At 36.4% G+C, this 19,013-nt stretch overlaps 3 protein-coding genes across 13 annotated transcripts in view; 2 read left to right on the forward strand and 1 right to left on the reverse strand.

Annotated features, from left to right (window-relative positions):
* The window catches only part of limd1a (LIM domains containing 1a), a 179,417-nt gene that overhangs the window by 63,828 nt on the left and 96,576 nt on the right, over positions 1-19,013 (forward strand). The window lies entirely within an intron of this gene.
* LOC137487866 (uncharacterized) lies at positions 986-7,832 on the reverse strand. 2 transcript variants are annotated; one of them, XM_087286437.1, is made up of 8 exons: positions 7,273-7,832; positions 6,370-6,616; positions 5,363-5,592; positions 3,644-4,760; positions 3,080-3,312; positions 2,575-2,908; positions 1,578-1,804; positions 986-1,340 (listed from the first exon to the last, which is right to left on the reverse strand). In XM_087286437.1, exons 1-8 carry the CDS (start codon positions 7,505-7,507, stop codon positions 1,081-1,083), a joined length of 2,883 nt encoding a protein of 960 aa, XP_087142563.1. In that variant the 5' UTR covers positions 7,508-7,832; the 3' UTR covers positions 986-1,080. The 2 variants fall into 2 exon arrangements, with proteins under 2 accessions (XP_087142563.1, XP_087142562.1); XM_087286436.1 differs by having other exon boundaries at positions 6,370-6,619; positions 7,273-7,767.
* The window catches only part of cyb5r4 (cytochrome b5 reductase 4), a 32,307-nt gene continuing 20,649 nt past the window's right edge, over positions 7,356-19,013 (forward strand). For 2 of the 10 annotated variants that reach the window (XR_015510482.1, XM_087285756.1), the window contains exons 1-7: positions 9,889-10,190; positions 10,889-11,007; positions 12,564-12,717; positions 14,070-14,170; positions 15,093-15,177; positions 16,979-17,014; positions 18,100-18,172. Coding sequence is in view for 7 of the 10 variants with exons in the window: in XM_087285756.1 (XP_087141882.1) it covers positions 10,079-10,190; positions 10,889-11,007; positions 12,564-12,717; positions 14,070-14,170; positions 15,093-15,177; positions 16,979-17,014; positions 18,100-18,172 (680 nt within the window). In the remaining 3 variants the exon portion in view is untranslated. Of the gene's footprint in view, positions 7,415-9,888; positions 10,191-10,587; positions 11,008-12,553; positions 12,718-14,069; positions 14,171-15,092; positions 15,178-16,641; positions 16,750-16,978; positions 17,015-18,099; positions 18,173-19,013 lie in introns of those variants that run through there. The other 8 variants (XR_015510483.1, XM_087285758.1, XM_087285757.1 and 5 more) reach the window with 7 other exon arrangements.

The following is a 19,013-nucleotide window of genomic DNA, read 5'->3' on the forward strand; positions in this document are numbered from 1 at the left end:
CTGGCTATCGGATAGGCATGGTTATATATATATATATTGCGATCATGATTTTCGAAAGTGTTACATCGCTTGTAAACGTTTATTATTACCATTTGATGAGTCTCCCCATACAGTTTGATCTAGCACTTGGACCTGAAAGCCAAGAAATGTCTGAGGAATATTTCCAGTACCTTGTTGAATCCATGGCACCAAGGATTAAGGCAGTTCTGAAGGCAAAAGGGGGTCCAACCCGGTACTAGTAAATTGTACCTAATAAAGTGGCCGGTGTGTAATAACATATTTGAAATTTCTAGATATTAATATTCACTTTTAAAGACTCAATATGGACTTTGGAAAGGATACCGCATCATTGACATCTTATGTATCAAACAGTGTTACAGGAGAGACTGACCTGAGTAACCTAATATAGTCTAAATCAGAAGTGTCCAAACTCGGTCCTGGAGAGTTTAGCTTATTAGTTACCCTAATCAAACACACCTGGAGCAGCTAATCAAGCTCTCACTACATATAATAGAAACGTCCAGGCAGGTGTGTCGAAGCAAATTGTAACTGAACTATGCAGGATAGTGGCCCTCCAGGACCGAGTTTGGACACCCCTGGACTAAATGACTTCAGAAGCTCACTGTAGTTATTTAGTACTTGACAAAACTACTGTTCGGAGGATTTCTGTACTCATGATACACACGCTCATTACAAATATGTTGTTCATTTTCATTTCAGAATAGTTTTAACAGATGATATTGATTAAATTAACCCAGAATGCTCTTTTAAATTCAGAACCAGACCCAAAGTGAGATAATGTTGTTTTATTGCCTCATTACAAGACTGAGAGCACTCATTTAAACGCAATGAGACCTGTATATAAATGCTGAGTAAGCTATTTTACTCATGAGTAAGTATACTCTATATTTGTAATTATGCAGTAATTAAGTCTCCATAATCTTCTCGTTGAACTTTGTCAGCTGAAAACTGGTCAGAAACACAATTGAAGCAAATATTTCTTTATTTTTCTCACAATGCACATGAACAGAAGACAAACAGACATGTCAACACCATATTTACATATTTACATACTGCATGTTACGTTAGATTAAGTCGCAAGATAGCTTCGTAGCAGGCTGTGCAGCAGGGTCTACACTTGTTCAATTTGCGAAGCTTTGCGAGGTCCAGATTCAACATCACCAGCTGGTTCAAGTAGTCCCTGCTTATCCACATGCATCTTCTCTCCAACACAAACTCGAATGCTTCTTCCAGCTTCATGCGCTGGTGGATCATCAGATATGCCATAAAAAGCACGATGGACTGGTCTGAGCCCTCGCTGCAGTACAGCAACACCTTATCTGAGGAAATGCAGAAAAAAAGACGGTCAAAACAAACTCATTCAACTAACAACACAGCTGAAGTCACAATTATTCAGTTATTAGAACTATTATGTTGAGAAATGTGCTGAAAAAATCTGCTTTCTGTTAACAGAAATAACAGGAATATACAGGGGGGCTAATAACTCAGGGGGGCTAATAATTCTGCTTCAACTGCAGATGAATATTGCATGTGTGTGTGTGTGTGTCAACTCTTACTCTTTGTGTCACTCAGGGCCTTGTGTAGGAATTCTGCTGCTGGTGAAAAGAACTGTGCCATGTTTTTCCAGCCCTGGACTCCGAATCCTGAACGCACATTGTAGTAAGTGATGTTCTTCTTCTGGTAGTAGTCCTTCCATTTCTCTTCCTCTAAGGACAACGGCACAGCGTTCACAATGTGCGTGATGTTCATCTTTTTCAGTTTGGCTTTGTTCCTCGCTGTTTTCCTGCACAAGAACACAACAACATCATCAATTTCCCTTCACTTTCACTGACTGAAAAGCTGAATTCACGATGAAGAACACACAGCGCTCACTCTGGAGTTCTGTAAATCTACAAATGCTGAATTTAACAAAGTTTACAGGAGCTTGTTATTGTTTAAATAACGCAGATTTTTCTTGCAGATTTTGGCCACATTGTAAAACAAATCCACAAACTAACAGTTTTCAGCATTTTGTGCTTTTTTTTACTCCATCTGTCCTCAAATCTGTAGTCAAATAGTTTGAAGTAGTGTGGTCACGATACTGGGATTTCAGACTTTAATACGATACCTTGAAAAACATCAATACCCTACTATATGATTTTCGATACTACAAGTTAAAAATATCGATATTTGGTACAAGTTTCGATACCAAGGAACGAGGAAGTAGTATGTCCCAAAGCTTGCATACTTTTAGGGTGTAGTATAAGTATGCGAATTGGGACGCAACAACTGACTGAGCACTGAGCGAACAAAAACCAGCCTCAGACAGTATTTTACCAGTCTGAATTTGAGGACTGAATTTGATTGCTGGTTCACAAGCGGAATAAAATGGCAGGGAGAAATACCCAAACCACAACAACATGATAAAACATGACTTAAAAACATTTACCCTGACTTTTAATGTCTGCAATAGATCTTTTAAAAACTCCATGGCTGTGGGAATTAAGCCCGGGTGAAACCCTGCATCATTATTTGACTGTATGCTTTGCTGTTATATGTGTGTTGTAGACTTACTCGTCAGCTATGAAGACATTGGGCCAGACTTCACTGACAGGAGTCCAGTACTGGAAGGGTTTGACGATACGAAGGTACATTTGGGAAATGATCTGAGGGTGGTTTATGTCGACAGATGAAAACTCCGGCATCAAACCCGGCTGTTGCGGCTGATTGTGGTGACAAGCGAAGACGACTAGCTGCGTCAGGAGGTCCCTGCTCATTCTGATGTGTTTACGGTTTATCATATGGTCAATGGCCTTCGTCAATGTTTTTCCGTGGTATATCATCAGATATGGCACCACAAAAAAGCAGGCGTGCCTCGAACCCTGTTGATCCTGCACCAGCAGCTGATCTGAGAAAAGAAAGACACAAAACAATTGAACACACTAGAACATGATATTAATACACTGTGTGTGTGTGTGTGTGTGTGTGTGTGTGTGTGTGTGTGTGTGTATGTGTGTGTGTGTGTGTGTGTGTGTGTGTGTGTGTGTGTGTGTGTGTGTGTGTGTTTGTGTGTTCTTACTCTCTGGGTTGCTCAGAATCTTGTGCATGAGTTCTGCCACTCGGTAGATATGGCAGCTAAAGTTAAACGGGTCATCGTCTCTTGAAAACACGTTGTGGTAGGAGATGTTCATTGTTTCGTACAGCTTGGCCTGTTTCCTCCTCAATGCATCTTGATTTGCCAAAATGGGTAAAGTGTTCAGGACGTGTGTAATTCCTCTCCTCTTCAGTGAATCTTTATCCATTGCCCTCATCCTGCACAAGATCACAAACAACTTTAATCAGCTTTCTAAAAGGGCGTACAATGCAGAAACATATAGAGAGTCAAAGGAAACCTCTTAAGTATCTTAAGTAACCTCTTACAATATATTCAGCTGAATTAACTCATTCATTTGTCACTAATCCAGCTCCACAATATATTTTATTTCCGGGAACAAAGGCTGGAATGTCAAATAGACAATGTGGAACAGGGAGAGCTTCTGAAGTAATCACTCTCTTGAAGTAACCTACCCAACACTGTCTCCATTACCCTATTAAAGCATCACATGGCTTCGTACTATACATCATGAATGTGTTGCAGACTTACCAGTTTCCAACGTAGAGGTTGTCGAAGACTTTACAGATGGAGACCCATTTCTTACTGCTCTCCATTTGTTGCTTGTCCAGGTTGGAAATATTTTTGGTGAAATGCAAATGCAAGAGTGAAATCTTCTCTTCCATTTGAGGTTGTGGTTGAGGACCACTCAAGTCAGAGACACACAGCTCCCCTGAATCAACGGACTTAGGTTCGGGTCTATAACCGCTCGGACCTGGAACCGGTTCTGGATCGGGCTTTAAAGCACACTTATCCAGTTTGGAGCAGGCTTCAGTTTTGTGTATGTGTGAAATCTTCGTGACTGGTTTAAGACCGTACGGCTCACAAACATACATTTCCTTTGAATCAACTGCCTTAGGTTCGGGTCTATAACCGCTCGGACCTGTAACCGGTTCTGGATTGGGCTTTAAAGCACACTTGTCCAGTTTGGAGCAGGCTTCAGTTTTGTGTATGTGTGAAATCTTCGTGACTGGTTCAAGACCGTACGGCTCACAAACATACATTTCCTCTGAATCAACTGCCTTAGGTTCGGGTCTATAACCACTCGGACCTGGAACCGGTTCTGGATCGGGCTTTAAAGCACACTTATCCAGTTTGGAGTAGACTTCAGGGTCGTGTATGTGTGAAATCTTCGTGACTGGTTTAAGACCGTACGGCTCACAAACATACATTTCCTCTGAATCAACTGCCTTAGGTTCGGGTCTATAACCGCTCGGACCTGGGACCGGTTCTGGATCAGGCTTTAAAGCACACTTGTCTAGTTTGGAGCAGGCTTCAGGGTTGTGTATGTGTGAAATCTTCATGACTGGTTTAAGACCGTACGGCTCACAAACATACATTTCCTCTGAATCAACTGACTCCACTTCAGGGTCTGGTTTATCGGCAGCAGAGTTGCTTCTGTTCTTCGCTGCGTCACTTTCAATTAAGTGTCGCTGCTCAGCGAGGATTGTTAATTTCCTCAAGAAGTCTCTGCTTGGCCTGATAAATCTCTTGTGTGTCACCAGATCAATGGAGTCCTCTGGTGTTTTGTTGTGGTGTATCATCAAATATGCCAGGAAAAGTGTGGCGGAGCGGCTGACGCCCTGCAGGCAGCACACCAACACCTTATCTGCAGGAACAAAGAGAGAAAGATCAACACAAACGTATCGCTAGCACATTTAGCACTGTAGGACAGATGGAGAGATGGATAAATACTGTCCCCACAAGGATAGTAAACCCAAACATTTCTGACGAGGGAAGAATATTAATAATAAAAATGACTCTAAATGATTGAACTGGAGCTGTAAAAATGCAGAAATGTTTGGGTAAGTGCACTTTCTATAAAACATACTGAAATGCTCATCTGGAGTGTGTGTTTGTGTGTGTGTGTGTGTGTGTGTGAGTGTGTGTGTGTGTGTGTGTGTGTGTAACAGCAGTTTCGACTATTATTTTATATTACTCTAGTACCACAGAATCACCACAACAGATTAATTCTGTGAAGAACTTTACAATAGTTAGAGTTTAAAAACAGCACAGTATTTACTGCTATACACTATAGTACTCCTGAATTACTGTAGTATTTGTTTCATGCGCAGTATAAAAACCTTTACACCTATGAAATGTCCTCACAATTCCCAAAAAACAAAGCAGCATTCGCTGAAAACAAACTCAACAATTTGGCAGTGTACAACACAATGTTGGTTCAGTTTGTGTGTGGAAGTGAACTCTTACTCTGTGGTTTGCTCAGGGCTGTATGAATGAAGTCTGCCGCTGGGAAAAAGTGTTTGGTGACATCAAACCATCCATCATCGTCTGCAGACAGTCTGAGGGAAGTGATGTTCATGTCTTTGTAAACCTTTTCCCATTCATTTTTGGATGTTTCATTGTCCAGCTCTGGTGCAGCGTTCAGGAGGTGTGTGATGTTCATCTCCTCCAGTCTGGCTGGGTCTCTGGCCGTCTTCCTGCAAAAGAACACAACAGCCTTGATTAGTCTTCATTAAAACACTCTTACTGTACAATTGTCCAGGGGTGCGTTTCCGAAAACCATCGTTAGCCAACTAAGGTCGCAAGTGTTGTGTCATTACAAACATCATTTGTTGATTTGACGTTTCCCAAATCTGTCATTCCAACAAACATTCTCAAACTGAGTCGCAAACTTGTGCACTTGCAACTACATCTCTGGAGCTGTAGCTAGAAACCGTTCCTGGCTGTGTTCTATTTTCAGTTATCCCCCCTATGCCCTATTCATTTAGAACATTCTAACATTTAAACTTGGAATTATTAAAAAAAGCATTAAGGTCATCTCTCTTAGCTGTAATTTGCTTTCAAAGTATTTTTACAGTTCAGTTTTAGCGATCTTCATGTTTACAATTGCTCCCTTCACAGTGCACTTTGAAAACATTGATGTCATTTTGAACACAACCAAAGCTAGTTTTGATTAAAATTAATATTGCATTTTTTTCTGAAATGTGTGTGTGAGAGAAATAATGGGGTTCATCTCTAAAGAAGTAGCTCAGATTGCCCAATACAGTCTACAACTGAGCTGTGTTTGATTTGTCTTCATAAGGCTGCAGTATGTTTTACTATTAATTACTGTTTAATTGGTATTAAAGTCACCATGACATTTAAATTTGCTCTTATTTTTTAAACTATTACCAGTATTTATTAAATCATGCACCGCACAACATTTGTTACTCATTTCAGGACCGCTTCAGATGTGATGTGTGTTGCAGACTTACACATTTCCTATGAAGACGTTGGGCCAGACCTCAGTGACCGGTGTCCACTTCAGAGCGCATTTTTCCAGGTGGTCCTGCAGGCGGGTAATGCGTTCAGGATCTCTGGGATTAGGGACATCAAGTAATTCTGGATTCGGCTGTGATGAGTCCCTGGTTTCTCTGTTTCTCCGAAACTTTGCCTTCACAGCCTTCCATGCCCTTCTGAAGAAAGACAACACACGGTTGCTCTTCTTCACTTTGGTCTTTCCTACTAACAGACAAAAACAAAGAAACAAGTTATTAAGACATGTCTGAAATGAGTATATGTACATAATAATAAGCACCTGTTAATAACAGTGTTTCACCAAAAAAGCCTCAAAAGTGACTGAATGTAGTTTGATAAAAACAATATCTGCAGTTTTGTTTGTTTGAATGTTGATATTGAAACTGTCTGTGATTTTGAAGGATGGGTACAGTGTTAGTTTGGACCTAGCATGATTAAACCTAACAAGGGCAAGACCATTACAGACATACTTATAAACACTATACTTAATACTATACTTAATATACTTAATACTATACTTAATATACTTTAAAATAAAACTAGTACTATCACTGTGCCTCTTTTGGGCCTTCATTCATATCCCTAAACAAACATCAAAATTTGCTATAACAAGTTCAAGTTTGGGTTTCACAGATATAAAAATACACATGATTAATTAAAGATATTTCACAATATAGTGAATAATTGACGTTTACATGTATTTTATCATCCATTAAGACGACCTACAGTCTATATATGTGTTCAAATATGTTAACTAAACATATAAGACGCCCTGTAGTGAAGTTTATACAGCTCATAGAGCCTGTGTTTGTATTTATGTGTGACAGTAATGTGTTTAAGATGCTCTTTTCGACATTTACCGTTAGGGCTGATGCTCCGGGCGGCAGCAGGAGAGGGGCCGAAGCCGCCCTCAGCCTGAGCCTGCCCGGCTACGCCATCTGCTGGGTCTTGTAGATGTTCGACGTCCAGCGAGGCCGGCATCACGGCGTTTCTTCTATTTAGGTTAGTCATGATATTTGTTTTCTTACACACTGTGTTAAAAACGCGTCGAAAAACTGTATGGATTTCTTCACTACGGTGAAACTCTGCGTCCATTTAGTCTATACACAATTTTCACACTAATGGCGTTTTTCGCTCGGTTACAGTCAGTAGAACTCAAATTCCGAACGCGCTCCATGGTTGCCACAGCAACGGAGTTACGTCATGGCGGAGACCCGCATTTTAAAAAATGCATCCATTCACTGATCGATCAGTCATCAAAATACATCATTACAGACGATTAATTTAGCGAGTTTTACATCACACTATAATACGAGATACTCTTTAAGGTAAATGTCACCAAAGCAGCCGTTCTTAGTCCCGATTATTGTAATAATATGTTTTCTGCTAACTTGCTAAAGCGCTAGCTACAATATGGTGCACCGAGTTGGATAATATGATAGGCTAATATTGCAGCATGCTAATAATATTTTTCCCTCTAAGAATTCTCTTTGATAATGTGATGTCGCACTGACTGTGTGTGAATTGAGTGAATAATAATACACTTTGACCTGACTCATAAATTGTGTTTCAGATGGCTTTAATTGATGTTGGGTTATTAACCCTGGTAGATTAACGTACATTAGGTCCATAACATTTCAAGCCTCTGCTCAGGTTAATAATACCAGACTAAAATGTGAGATGTCTTGTTAAATACCATTTTAACTGAAGTGGAGAAGAGCTTCATTACTGCTCTTTAGTAATGTGTTGAGAATAAAATATGGGCTAAATCAGGGGTCACCAGCCTTTTGGAAACTGGGAGCTACTTCTTGGGTACTGATTAGTGTGAAGGGCTACCAGTTATTAAATAACACATTTTATCATACTTTTAATTATATGTTATTATTAATAATTCATAATATTGATCTTTGTGAAGACATTGATCATGTTAATGATTTCTCACAGTAGTTGTCAACAATGATTTAACAAGTTAGATAAATATTAATATGCAACACTTCATTTGTCTGAAATTGTTTTTAAAGTTTTTTTTTTACACAGTATATAACTTAAGTAATTTTCAAATTTACACCAATGCAAGTGTGATTTAAAAAGAATACCTATACAAATGTGTTGAGAATAATATATGGTCTAAATTATAATTATACCTTGCTTGAAAATGCTTGACTGAGCTTAACCCAACCAGTTGTTCTGTTTAGGGCCAAACACTTTTCAAACAGGGCTGGTTTTGGGTTGTGTTTTCCTCAGTCTCTGCGTTCACTTGACTTTTGTCCACTCTGGTGCCTTGAATAGTCAACTAAGTATTTTCAACTTCCATTGTTAAACATATATAAAATTATATCCAAGCAGCATATAATAAACAAAACAGTACAAACTAATAATAACATAGCTTAGCTTTAAGGCACCTTTTGTTTTTACCTGTTTTATAGATTTATATAAAATATTGAAATCATTTTAAATGCTTTGAAACAAGGAGAAACTTTAACAAATCTACATTTGTGGATATGAAGTTTTGCTACAATCAACATATTATTACACAGAAATTAAATTTCCTTGTTTTTCATAAAAATGCCAAATTTCACAATGTGATAGTCAAACGCAGGTATTACATTTTTTGTTATCAACCACTCAAACAATCTGTCCCAAAAGGATTTGACAATAGAACAACTATAAAAAAAAGATGTTCCTGGGATTCAATATCTTTCAAGCAGAAAATACAAGCATTACTGTCTAAATTAAATTCTAAGAAATTTGTTACATGGATAGATGTCATTAATTGTTTTGAAAAGTACTTCTTTCATTTTAGGTAATTAGGGAAATGACAGGTATCTTTTTCTAATTTCAATTGTGTCCGCTTTAGAAAATCTCTCAGATAAACTTTTCTTTTAACAGGAAGAGGAAAATATTCTTTTGTCAGTAGTGATCTCAAGACCTTGTTGTTACATGTAATATCCAAAAATGAATAATTATTTATAACCAAATCAACTAGTGTAGGTATTACAGAAGAGCATTGCACTATACCTTTAACTAAATACCTCAAAGCTACAGAAATAGCTTTGACAACCAAAGAGAATTCTCTATATGCACAATTAAAATTGAATTTTAACTTAAAATGATCATTACTCAACATATTACCGTCATCATCCATTAAATGAATTACATTCCAAACTCATTTGTCAAATCAGTCTTTAAAAAATGATTTCCTCTTATGTAAAATACACCTGTTATTCCAAATGATAACATTATGTGGAGTAAAATTGTGATTGTACAACATTTTCCAATATAGTAACACTTTAAATGGCAATTTAGTAAGTCAAAATAGAAGAAAAGAAATTCCTCCCATCCTTTAAAAAATATGAAAAGGGATGCTTAACCATAAAGACAGTTCATCTTTAACAAATCTTTGTCTAAGTCTTGACATGTTCAGCATCCGTATGCGATTTCTAGTGTATTTATATCTATTGCGTTTATCAAAAAGTGCTGGGTCTTTTATTTTGAAGGCTCGTTGAACTCCTTAAATATAATCCCAACTAGCCTAGTTCATATTATCGAGATTAAAGGGATTACTTTCAGGCAAAATCAATTTTAACTGCACCTGCTTTCAGAATACAACAACACATTGCATTAGTTTGATCTGATTGTTGATTGAGGGACATATTTTACTCTGGAATGGTAGAAGAAGATGGTATGGACTTGGAGGAGGAAGAAGAGGAAGATTATAGATCAGAAAGCAGAAGGAAAGCTTCAACAGTCTTTTCTGTCATCGCCAGTGTTTTGTCTGGTGAGTTTTTGAACACGATAACTACCGTTTATAAGTCGTCTGTATTTTGAGCCAGCAGATATAATTAACTATTTAAGAGAGAGAAAAAACGACAAAATCAAAACTTATTCTACACATAATCAATCTCACAGTTTACATTATTGATTTTTGATGATATTTTTCCGTGTAGCTGTGAAAAATGTCTGGTATCTTATATATGTTTGTTAAAATATTAGACATGTACAAAAAAGAGACAGAATAAAACATGTAAAACGTGTTAAAACGCTATAATTTTTTTGTTTAAATTAAGTTTGCAGAAGATAATAACGTAATGTAGTTGTATTTAATTCTACATTTTCCCTCCTTGTTAACGTATTAATTTTTTGCTCGTCTTGTATTTTGAAATCTGAATGACGTCATGTTTCCGCGACATTTTTTTTTGACTGTTAGGAAAGTGTTGCTTTCGGCGTTATTTTGACAACAGTATCGTCGCTACTCCTGAATATATTTAATTGTAGTTATATTAAAGTTAAAGCAGAGGAATTAGATCAATGTCAAGCAATGTCATATAGCTAAAATAATCAACCTGCCAAAATGAGAAAGACGCATCCCACAGTGACACTTCCTCAAAAGTAGTCCCGTTCAGACGCGGTCGGTGTGTTTTTGCTTTATTTGATCATTTCTCATTTGATTGCTGATACTGAGTGTGTTTTGGAAAGGATTTTTAGGGAACTGGGCTTGTTTTAAAGTATCAGAGATGCTGAATGTCCCATCTCAGGCTTTCCCTGCTGCTGGATCCCAGCAGAGAGTCGCGCCAGCCGGACAGTCCAGAAACAAGGTCGTACATTGTTTACATTATTATTCCTTTATTAATTAATTACACCACACTACTCTCTGTTGTCGTTTTGATAAATTTAGAGTTAATCTCGATAAATACCTAACATTCAGTTGTATTGACACGCAGTTGTGTGTAATTATTCTGCCATGTAATACATTCAGACTGAGGTAGGTTGGTTCATACATGTAAAGTTGGTTTTATATTCGCACACTTGTTCATTTAGCAGTCTCTATATTGTTTACCATGTTACTTTGAATATTTGATCGGAATTAGCATGCAAGTATGACCTCTAAACAACGTTAACACTATCTAATTCACTGTGAACAGTATTGTACTTTGATAGTGATTGGCTGCTAATATCATTTCTCTATTTAGAATTTGCAAGAATACTTTACTTACATTATATTATTAAGGAGAATGTCTGAATATCCCAATATAAAACCAACTTTACCTCAATGTAAACAATATAGGGACAATGCTACAAGTTATTGAAGTAAAGTGGGTTTAATTTTCGCACATTCAGACTTTCTCCTTAATAATGAAACTTCACAAAAGTATTATTTGCACATTTTAAATAGAGAAATCATATTAGCAGCCAATGCCTGTCAAAGTACAACATTGTGCAGTCAAATAAATGGTGTTAATGATGTTTTGAAGTCTTGTTCTTACGCCTTAAGTCTAACGGGAAAACAACATGGGTATAATAAACAAAAAAACTGTGTTATGGGTGGTGGATTTGCTAAACACAAAAAAAAGATCCCCTTCGGTCGACAACCAAACTCGGACACTCCGTTGAGAGTAATTAAATAGATTTATTATGGAAAAATTAAAATTTAAAATAAGCATCGCTTTAGAGTGATCACAAGCCAAAAAACAAACAAACAAACAAATTAAATGAACTAAATTACCTGGAAATATTATATATTGTATATTATATTGTATAACAGTAGTTTCTTCTGCAGACAATCAAAAATATATTGCTTAAGGAGCTAATAATATTGACCTTAAAATGGGTTTTAAAATATTTAAACCTGCTTTTATTCTAGCTAAAATAAAACAAATAAGCCTAGAAGAAAAAATATTAGGGGAAATACTGTTAAAATTTTTGCTGTGCTAAACATCTTTTGGGAATTTTTTATATTTGTTTTTATTCTCAGGAGCGCTAATAATTGTGGCTTCAACTGATAGTCGTTTTGAATAATCGTGATTAAAATTATGACCAAAATAATCGCAATTAGGATTTCTCCCAAAATCGAGCAGCCCTACTTTGAGTATTGGGTCTGAAACAACATTAGCACTATTTAATTGACTGAACAATATACTTTGAAAGTCGCTGGATGCTAATATGATTTTTCTATTTAGAATTAGCAGATTTCTGAAACTATTGTATATTATTAAGAAGAAAGTCTGAATGTGTGAATATAAAGCCAGCTTAACCTCAGTCGAATACTCAAAGTGGCGTGCCAAACTAAATAGGGAGCATGTCACATGTTGTAACTGTTCAAAAATCAACGAATGCTTGAATGTAAAACTAACTTTACCTCAGTTTAATTCAGGTGGTGCTGAAGCCTGGTCACAGTTTGCTGGACTGGATCCGACTGACCAAAAGTGGACAGGATTTAACAGGACTGAGAGGTCGACTGATCGAGGTCACAGAAGACGAGCTGAAGAAACACAACACCAAAAAAGACTGCTGGACGTGCATTAGAGGTGTTGTTATTGATAGTTTATCAACTCTTTTCATTAGTAAGCTTACTTTAAACTGTCCGAAAGTGTCAGTGAATACATTATTCAATTTTTTTTTCAATTCAATTCAGCTTTATTTGTGTAGCGCTTTTACAATGTTGATTGTGTCAAAGCAGCTTCACATAAATGGTCATAGTAACTGGATCAGGGTAGTTCAGTTTTTAGTGTTTAAGTTCAGTTCAGTTTAGCTCAGTTCAGTGTGGTTTAATCATTACTGAGAGTTCAAACACTGAAGAGCAAATTCAATGATGCGTAGCTCTACCAATCCTGAACCATGCGAGGCATTGGCGACAGCGGAGATGGAAAAAAACTTCACCTGATGGGAGAGCAAAGAAAAAAAAAACTTGTGAGAACCAGACTCAGTTGGGCACGACCATTTTAATTTCTCCGCTGGCCAAATGTCTTGTGCAGAGCTGCAGTCTCAGCGGTGGAGGCTAGAAGCTGGCTTCAGCGAAGACTCGTCTGTCCCTGGAGCGTCGCTGGAATCAGTCTCATGCTCTCCACTCCCCTTTGACCATCAGCACAGCAGCAGCTCAGGATACGGCCTGGTCCCGGATTATGGAAGGCTTGGGATCATCTCATCACTGGTCTTGGATCAATCAGTGACTCCGCATAATCTGAGGACCTCTGGATGAGTATCCCCAGGTGGAAATGGAGAATAAAGAGAATAATTAGCGTAGCTGCTGCTCATAGTGTATATAAACAAGATGCAGAAGCCTGTGTGGAAACCGGCTAAGTGATGCACTGAGTGTATGCTTTACTAAACAGACAGGTCTTTAATCTAGTTTTGAACTGAGAGAGTGTGTCTGAGCCTCGGATGTTATCAGGAAGGCTATTCCAGAGTGTAGGAGCCATAAATGAGAAGGCTCGACCTCCTTTAGTAGACTTTGCTATTCTAGGTAGTACCAGAAGCCCTGAGTTTTGAGATCTTGAAGAGCGAGTTGGATTGTAGCGAGACAGAAGGTTGGTTTGATAAACAGGAGCTCGATTATTTGTAGCTTTATAGGTGAGAAGTAATATTTTAAATTCAATACAAAACTTTATTGTAAGGTAAGGGATTACTTTTAAACAACAGTAACAAGTAATCTGTAATGCATTGCAGTTTGGAAGTAACTTGCACAACAATAAGTGTGTATGGATGTTTCCCAGTGATGAGTTGCGACTGGAAGTAAAACATATGCTGGATAAAACATATGCGTAAGACATATGCTGGATAAGTTGGAGGTTCATTCCGCTGTGGCGATGCCTGACAACAGGGGACTAAACTGAAGGAAAATGAATGAATGTATTTAAGTGATGGATTTCTCTCCCTCCAGGTATGGTCTATAACTTGAGTGCCTACATGGATTTCCACCCTGGTGGGGAAGAGGAGTTAATGCGGGCTGCTGGGATTGATAGCACTGACCTGTTTGACGAGGTAAACCCTCCATCAGCAAAGCCATAAAAGGCACAATATGTATTAAAATAGCCAAAAACACTAGAATAGTGGTTCTCAAACTTTTTTCATCAAGTACCACTTCAGAAAACAATTGTCTCTCCAAGTACCACCATAATGAGCCGTATTGAAATACAATAGCGTAGTAGGCTCAGTAAAGAAGCTACAGCTATGTACAGTTCAAAAACATGGCAGATTAATTCCTATTATTAATAATATTTATTATTATCAGCCGCTTTAAACATCATAAATATGTTGGACATTACCACTGTACTGTGCTTATATGTTAGGGAAGGTAAATCCTGCCAGTTTTAAATAAATCAAATAAACATTGGAAATGAAAATCAGATTAACAATTTCATTTTAAAACACTGTTCGCAAAATATCTGCCAAAATTGAAAACAAAATGGAATTATTTAATTTTCATTTTCACTTTGACAACACATCGTCCGAGTCAAATTGATAATTAAAATGAAGTTGCCAATTTAACATTTCATTTTCAAGACTGCCAATATTAAAATAAAAAGCCAAACTGAAAAATAAAATGCAAACACAGTTTTTACAAAGCGTGTTATTAATGTTCACGCTATAATAGTGACACAATTCAAATGAAAATGTAAATCTAAGCTTTCCTTTTATTGACACTTTTTCATTTCAGTTTTCATTTTCGATTCCCCTCAGATTTGCTTTGAAATGTGCATGTAAATATACATGCATCAGATAGTATTTCTTTTGACCTAACCAAAAATAGAGGCCAAAAAATGTCTTAATGACAGGAACAATTATTGAACTTAGTATTAAAATGTAGCCTTTTTATGCATTTATGTAATCAACTAATATATAAGAGTGCTTTGATATTAATACTGTTGTAATGAATTCATATGTGATTGTTTGTCCACTCTAGGTCCACCGATGGGTGAATTATGAGTCCATGCTGAAGGAGTGTTTGGTGGGGAGGATGGCAGTAAAGCCCAGCCCTGCTCTACAAGGTGAGCAAGAGTTCAGCTAAATTGAGTAAAATTAGGTTTTTTCACAGCCCATTTACATTTATGAATAAAACATTTTCCATATATAATGAGCAAATTAATAATATTCCAAATAGTCAACTGTATTCTCATAAAAAAATACAACATCTTTTTCTTTGAATTCCAATGCAGTATTCGTACTCTGCTTAATAAAAAAGAAAAGATCACTCCAAAACAATTGTGTATAAATACAACCATAAAATAAATGAACAATACTCTCTTCTTTATAAGTCATTACCTATGCACGATAAAAGAAACAAAAAATACCAAAGTAAAAAGAACTGTTCATTATTTTAAAGCCTTACATTTTTCTTTTTGAATAATTGTTATTGTTTTTTTTTTTTTTGTTTGTTTTCTTCTTCTTATATTGTACTTGATTGGATGTTAATATAATGTTGTTATTGCCCTTTTATGTTCTGTGTTCTAAAATTGCAAAAAAAAAACAAAAAAAAAAAAACAGTTCAGCTAAATGCAATCTGGAATCGTTTTCATACAACCAAATCGCCTCATGTTGTTAAATGTTATTAAATAATCAGTAACTTTAGGGATGACAAATTTTTTGTCCTATTGAAGCAGCTACAGTATGCAACTTGCTATTCTAGCAGTATGCAATTTTGGCCACTAGAGGGCGTGCATTCACAACAAACAAATGAAAACTAAAATAGAAATCAAGGATGCGTGACGTTGATGAAATAAACACACAGAACATTCTCTCTAAATAAAATTGCTTTTTTCTTTGAATTTGAATATTATTTGAAACTTAAGTACACAAGTCAGCAAAATATATAACACTGTTCTAGTGATGGGCGAGGCAGTGGCACAGTAGGTAGTGCTGTCGCCTCACAGCAAGAAGGTCGCTGGGTCGCTGGTTCGAGCCTCGGCTCAGTTGGCGTTTCTGTGTGGAGTTTGCATGTTCTCCCTGCCTTCGCGTGGGTTTCCTCCGGGTGCTCCGGTTTCCCCCACAGTCCAAAGACATGCGGTACAGGTGAATTGGGTAGGCTAAATTGTCCGTAGTGTACAAGTGTGTGTGTGAAAGTGTTTGTGGATGTTTCCCAGTGATAGGTTGCGGCTGGAAGGGCATCCTCTGCGTAAAAACTTGTTGGATAAGTTGGCGGTTCATTCCGCTGTGGCAACCCCGGATTAATAAATGGACTAAGCCGACAAGAAAATGAATGAATGAATGAATGTTCTAGTGATTTTGGGATTTAAAATGATGATATCTTTGATATTGTGCCTTTAATAAACAAAATAGCATGCTTTCTACACTTTAGAAACTTTAAAATGGTACCTAAAAGGCCCAAATTGATGCCTTAAAGGTGCATATTAGTACCCAAACAGTAAATAAGTATACCTTTTGACATTTCTTGGTATTATTGTGTTCTTTAAAGGTATTTCATGGTAAATATGAACATTTTGGAGAAGTCACCACTTCATTGACATCTTGTGTATCTTTATTTTTGAGAGTGTATGAAAGAACAGTGTGTTAGAGGAGCTACTTCTCAGTGTTCATGGATATGATGTACTGTGCTGAGTAAGGTACTGAGTTATTTAGTACTATAAAACTTGTTGGAAGATTTTTACTCGTGATACACATGCTCAAATATTCTGTTAGTCTTGTTTTAAGAAAAAATCGTCTTTAGAGAAGATATAGTTCGAATGAACCCAGAATGTTCTTTTAAATTCAGAACCAAAGCCGAAATCAGATTTTTAAAGAAATAATGTTGATGTTTACTAGCCTGATTACATGCTTCTGTGGTTTCTGCAGCTCACACAGAGAAGACTGAGAGCACTCATTTAAACGGTACGAGCTCAAGCTCAGAGTCATCTATATGAGCAATTTTAAATATATAAAAGTATAATAAAAATATATAATATATAAAAGTCAGAGTTCTTAGCCCTCCTGAATTAACACGAAGCGTCGAGAGCGTCAAAGTAGCCAGAAATCAATCATTTTTAATGGTGATAAGTGGCGAGGAGCAGCGTGGCGCATCTTTGCCGGTGTGAGCGTCGAGGAGAGTTGAAATCAAGTCAACTTTATAGTAATGAGCTATGACGCGGTTCGGCGACAAGCAATTAGTATGTAGAAGTCCACCGCTTCAGAGGAGTCCAGAGAACACCGTCACGTGAACTTTGGTTTTGATCACAGTTGTTCCCAAGGGTTTAATTATTAATCGCCGGATTTCCAATTATTTGCAATGATTTCTAACAGGAGCATACAATAAAAAAGTTACTGGCGGTTTACTGATGTGCAGTAATGCACATATATATATATATAAGCGGGAATCTTATATGACAATGCAAAACAGTATTGCTGCTTTAGAATATTTCAGACATATGGACACATTGGAAAATTAAGTGGAGCAAGGCCACAGCACATGCAGCTTGATCTTCCATTGCTTAATGAATTTGATAAAAATTGCGCAACATTTTCACACTAGAAAGCATGTTTTATGCGGGAATGTAAGTGATATGATATGCTACATCGGCTTCTTGAAATATTAATTGAAATTAGATTTTTCACTATAGGTGCCCATTAAGAAACTAGTATTCAGCTTAAAGTGACATTTAAAGCCTTAACTAGGTTAATTAGGCACGTTAGGGTAATTAGGCAAATCATTGTTTTTTGATGGAGAACAAGTATTGCTTAAGGTGGCTAATAATATTAAAATGATTAAAATAAATAAAAACTGCTCTTATTCTAGCCAAACTAAAACCAATAAGACATTTCTCCAGAAGAAAAAAATATTATAGCAAATACTGTGAAAATATTTGAAAATTCACAGGAGGGCGAATAATTCTGACTTTAACTGGAAATGCTGAGTAAGCAATTATGTTATGTCTTACTCTGCTGGTTATTAAGTATATGTATTGTTTTCTTCATATTAGGTTTATCTGCGCCTCCATCTTTAAGACCAGAGCCTTTATCTGCTCCTCTTCCTGCCAAAGACCATCGTCCTCGGTATGGTTCAATTTCATCTGTATACATAAATATAACAATTAAACTGGCCTGCCACACGTCTGAATGCTCTGTTTGATTTAGTTTCTATTTAATCTTTAGTAAAGGTCTAGTGAAGGGCTTTGAAATGAGCCTTTTTGGTAACACTTTATAATAACTACATATATGAGTCATTTACTGAGCATTAGCATCTAGTGAATTCATTATCTGTTTGGCAGTAACTCTACATTAATAAGCGTTAGTAAGCAGTTTATAACTGCAGCTACAAATGCTCTATTCTTGACTTACAACCACATGTATAATGTGCTTAATAATTGTACTTTCATACTTTGTTAATGATAAATTTTTCATTACTAAATGAAGTATTGCGTTATTTACAAACCAGTTGTATTTAAGAGTAGTTGAGGGTTTTAAGGATCATTCAGAATGAGTTAGTAAACGATTAATAAACTATTGAAATCAACATTTATAATTCTTATTATTTAGGCATATATTAATAGTTAACTATGTATGTTAACAAATGTTTTATTAACTCAACTTCATCTAGTTTTGTGACCTAATTTAAAGTGAGGACTATTCATGCTTTATAAATTCCTTATAAATGATAATTAAAGGTTTGGTATCAAATGAACTATAATCATTGCAATCTTATCCAAAAAGTAAAATTACTGTAAATATTAAACATTGCTGAATAACAGAAGTGTCAAAATACTACCTAAAATGATATCATATATATATATATATATATATATATATATATATATATATATATATATATATATATATATATATATATATATATATATATATAATATATAATATTTAAATCAAAATCAAAAATAAT

This window comes from Danio rerio, chromosome 16, assembly GCF_052040795.2.
Source record: "Danio rerio strain M-AB ecotype USA chromosome 16, GRCz13ab, whole genome shotgun sequence".
NCBI classification, from domain to species: Eukaryota; Metazoa; Chordata; class Actinopteri; order Cypriniformes; family Danionidae; genus Danio; species Danio rerio.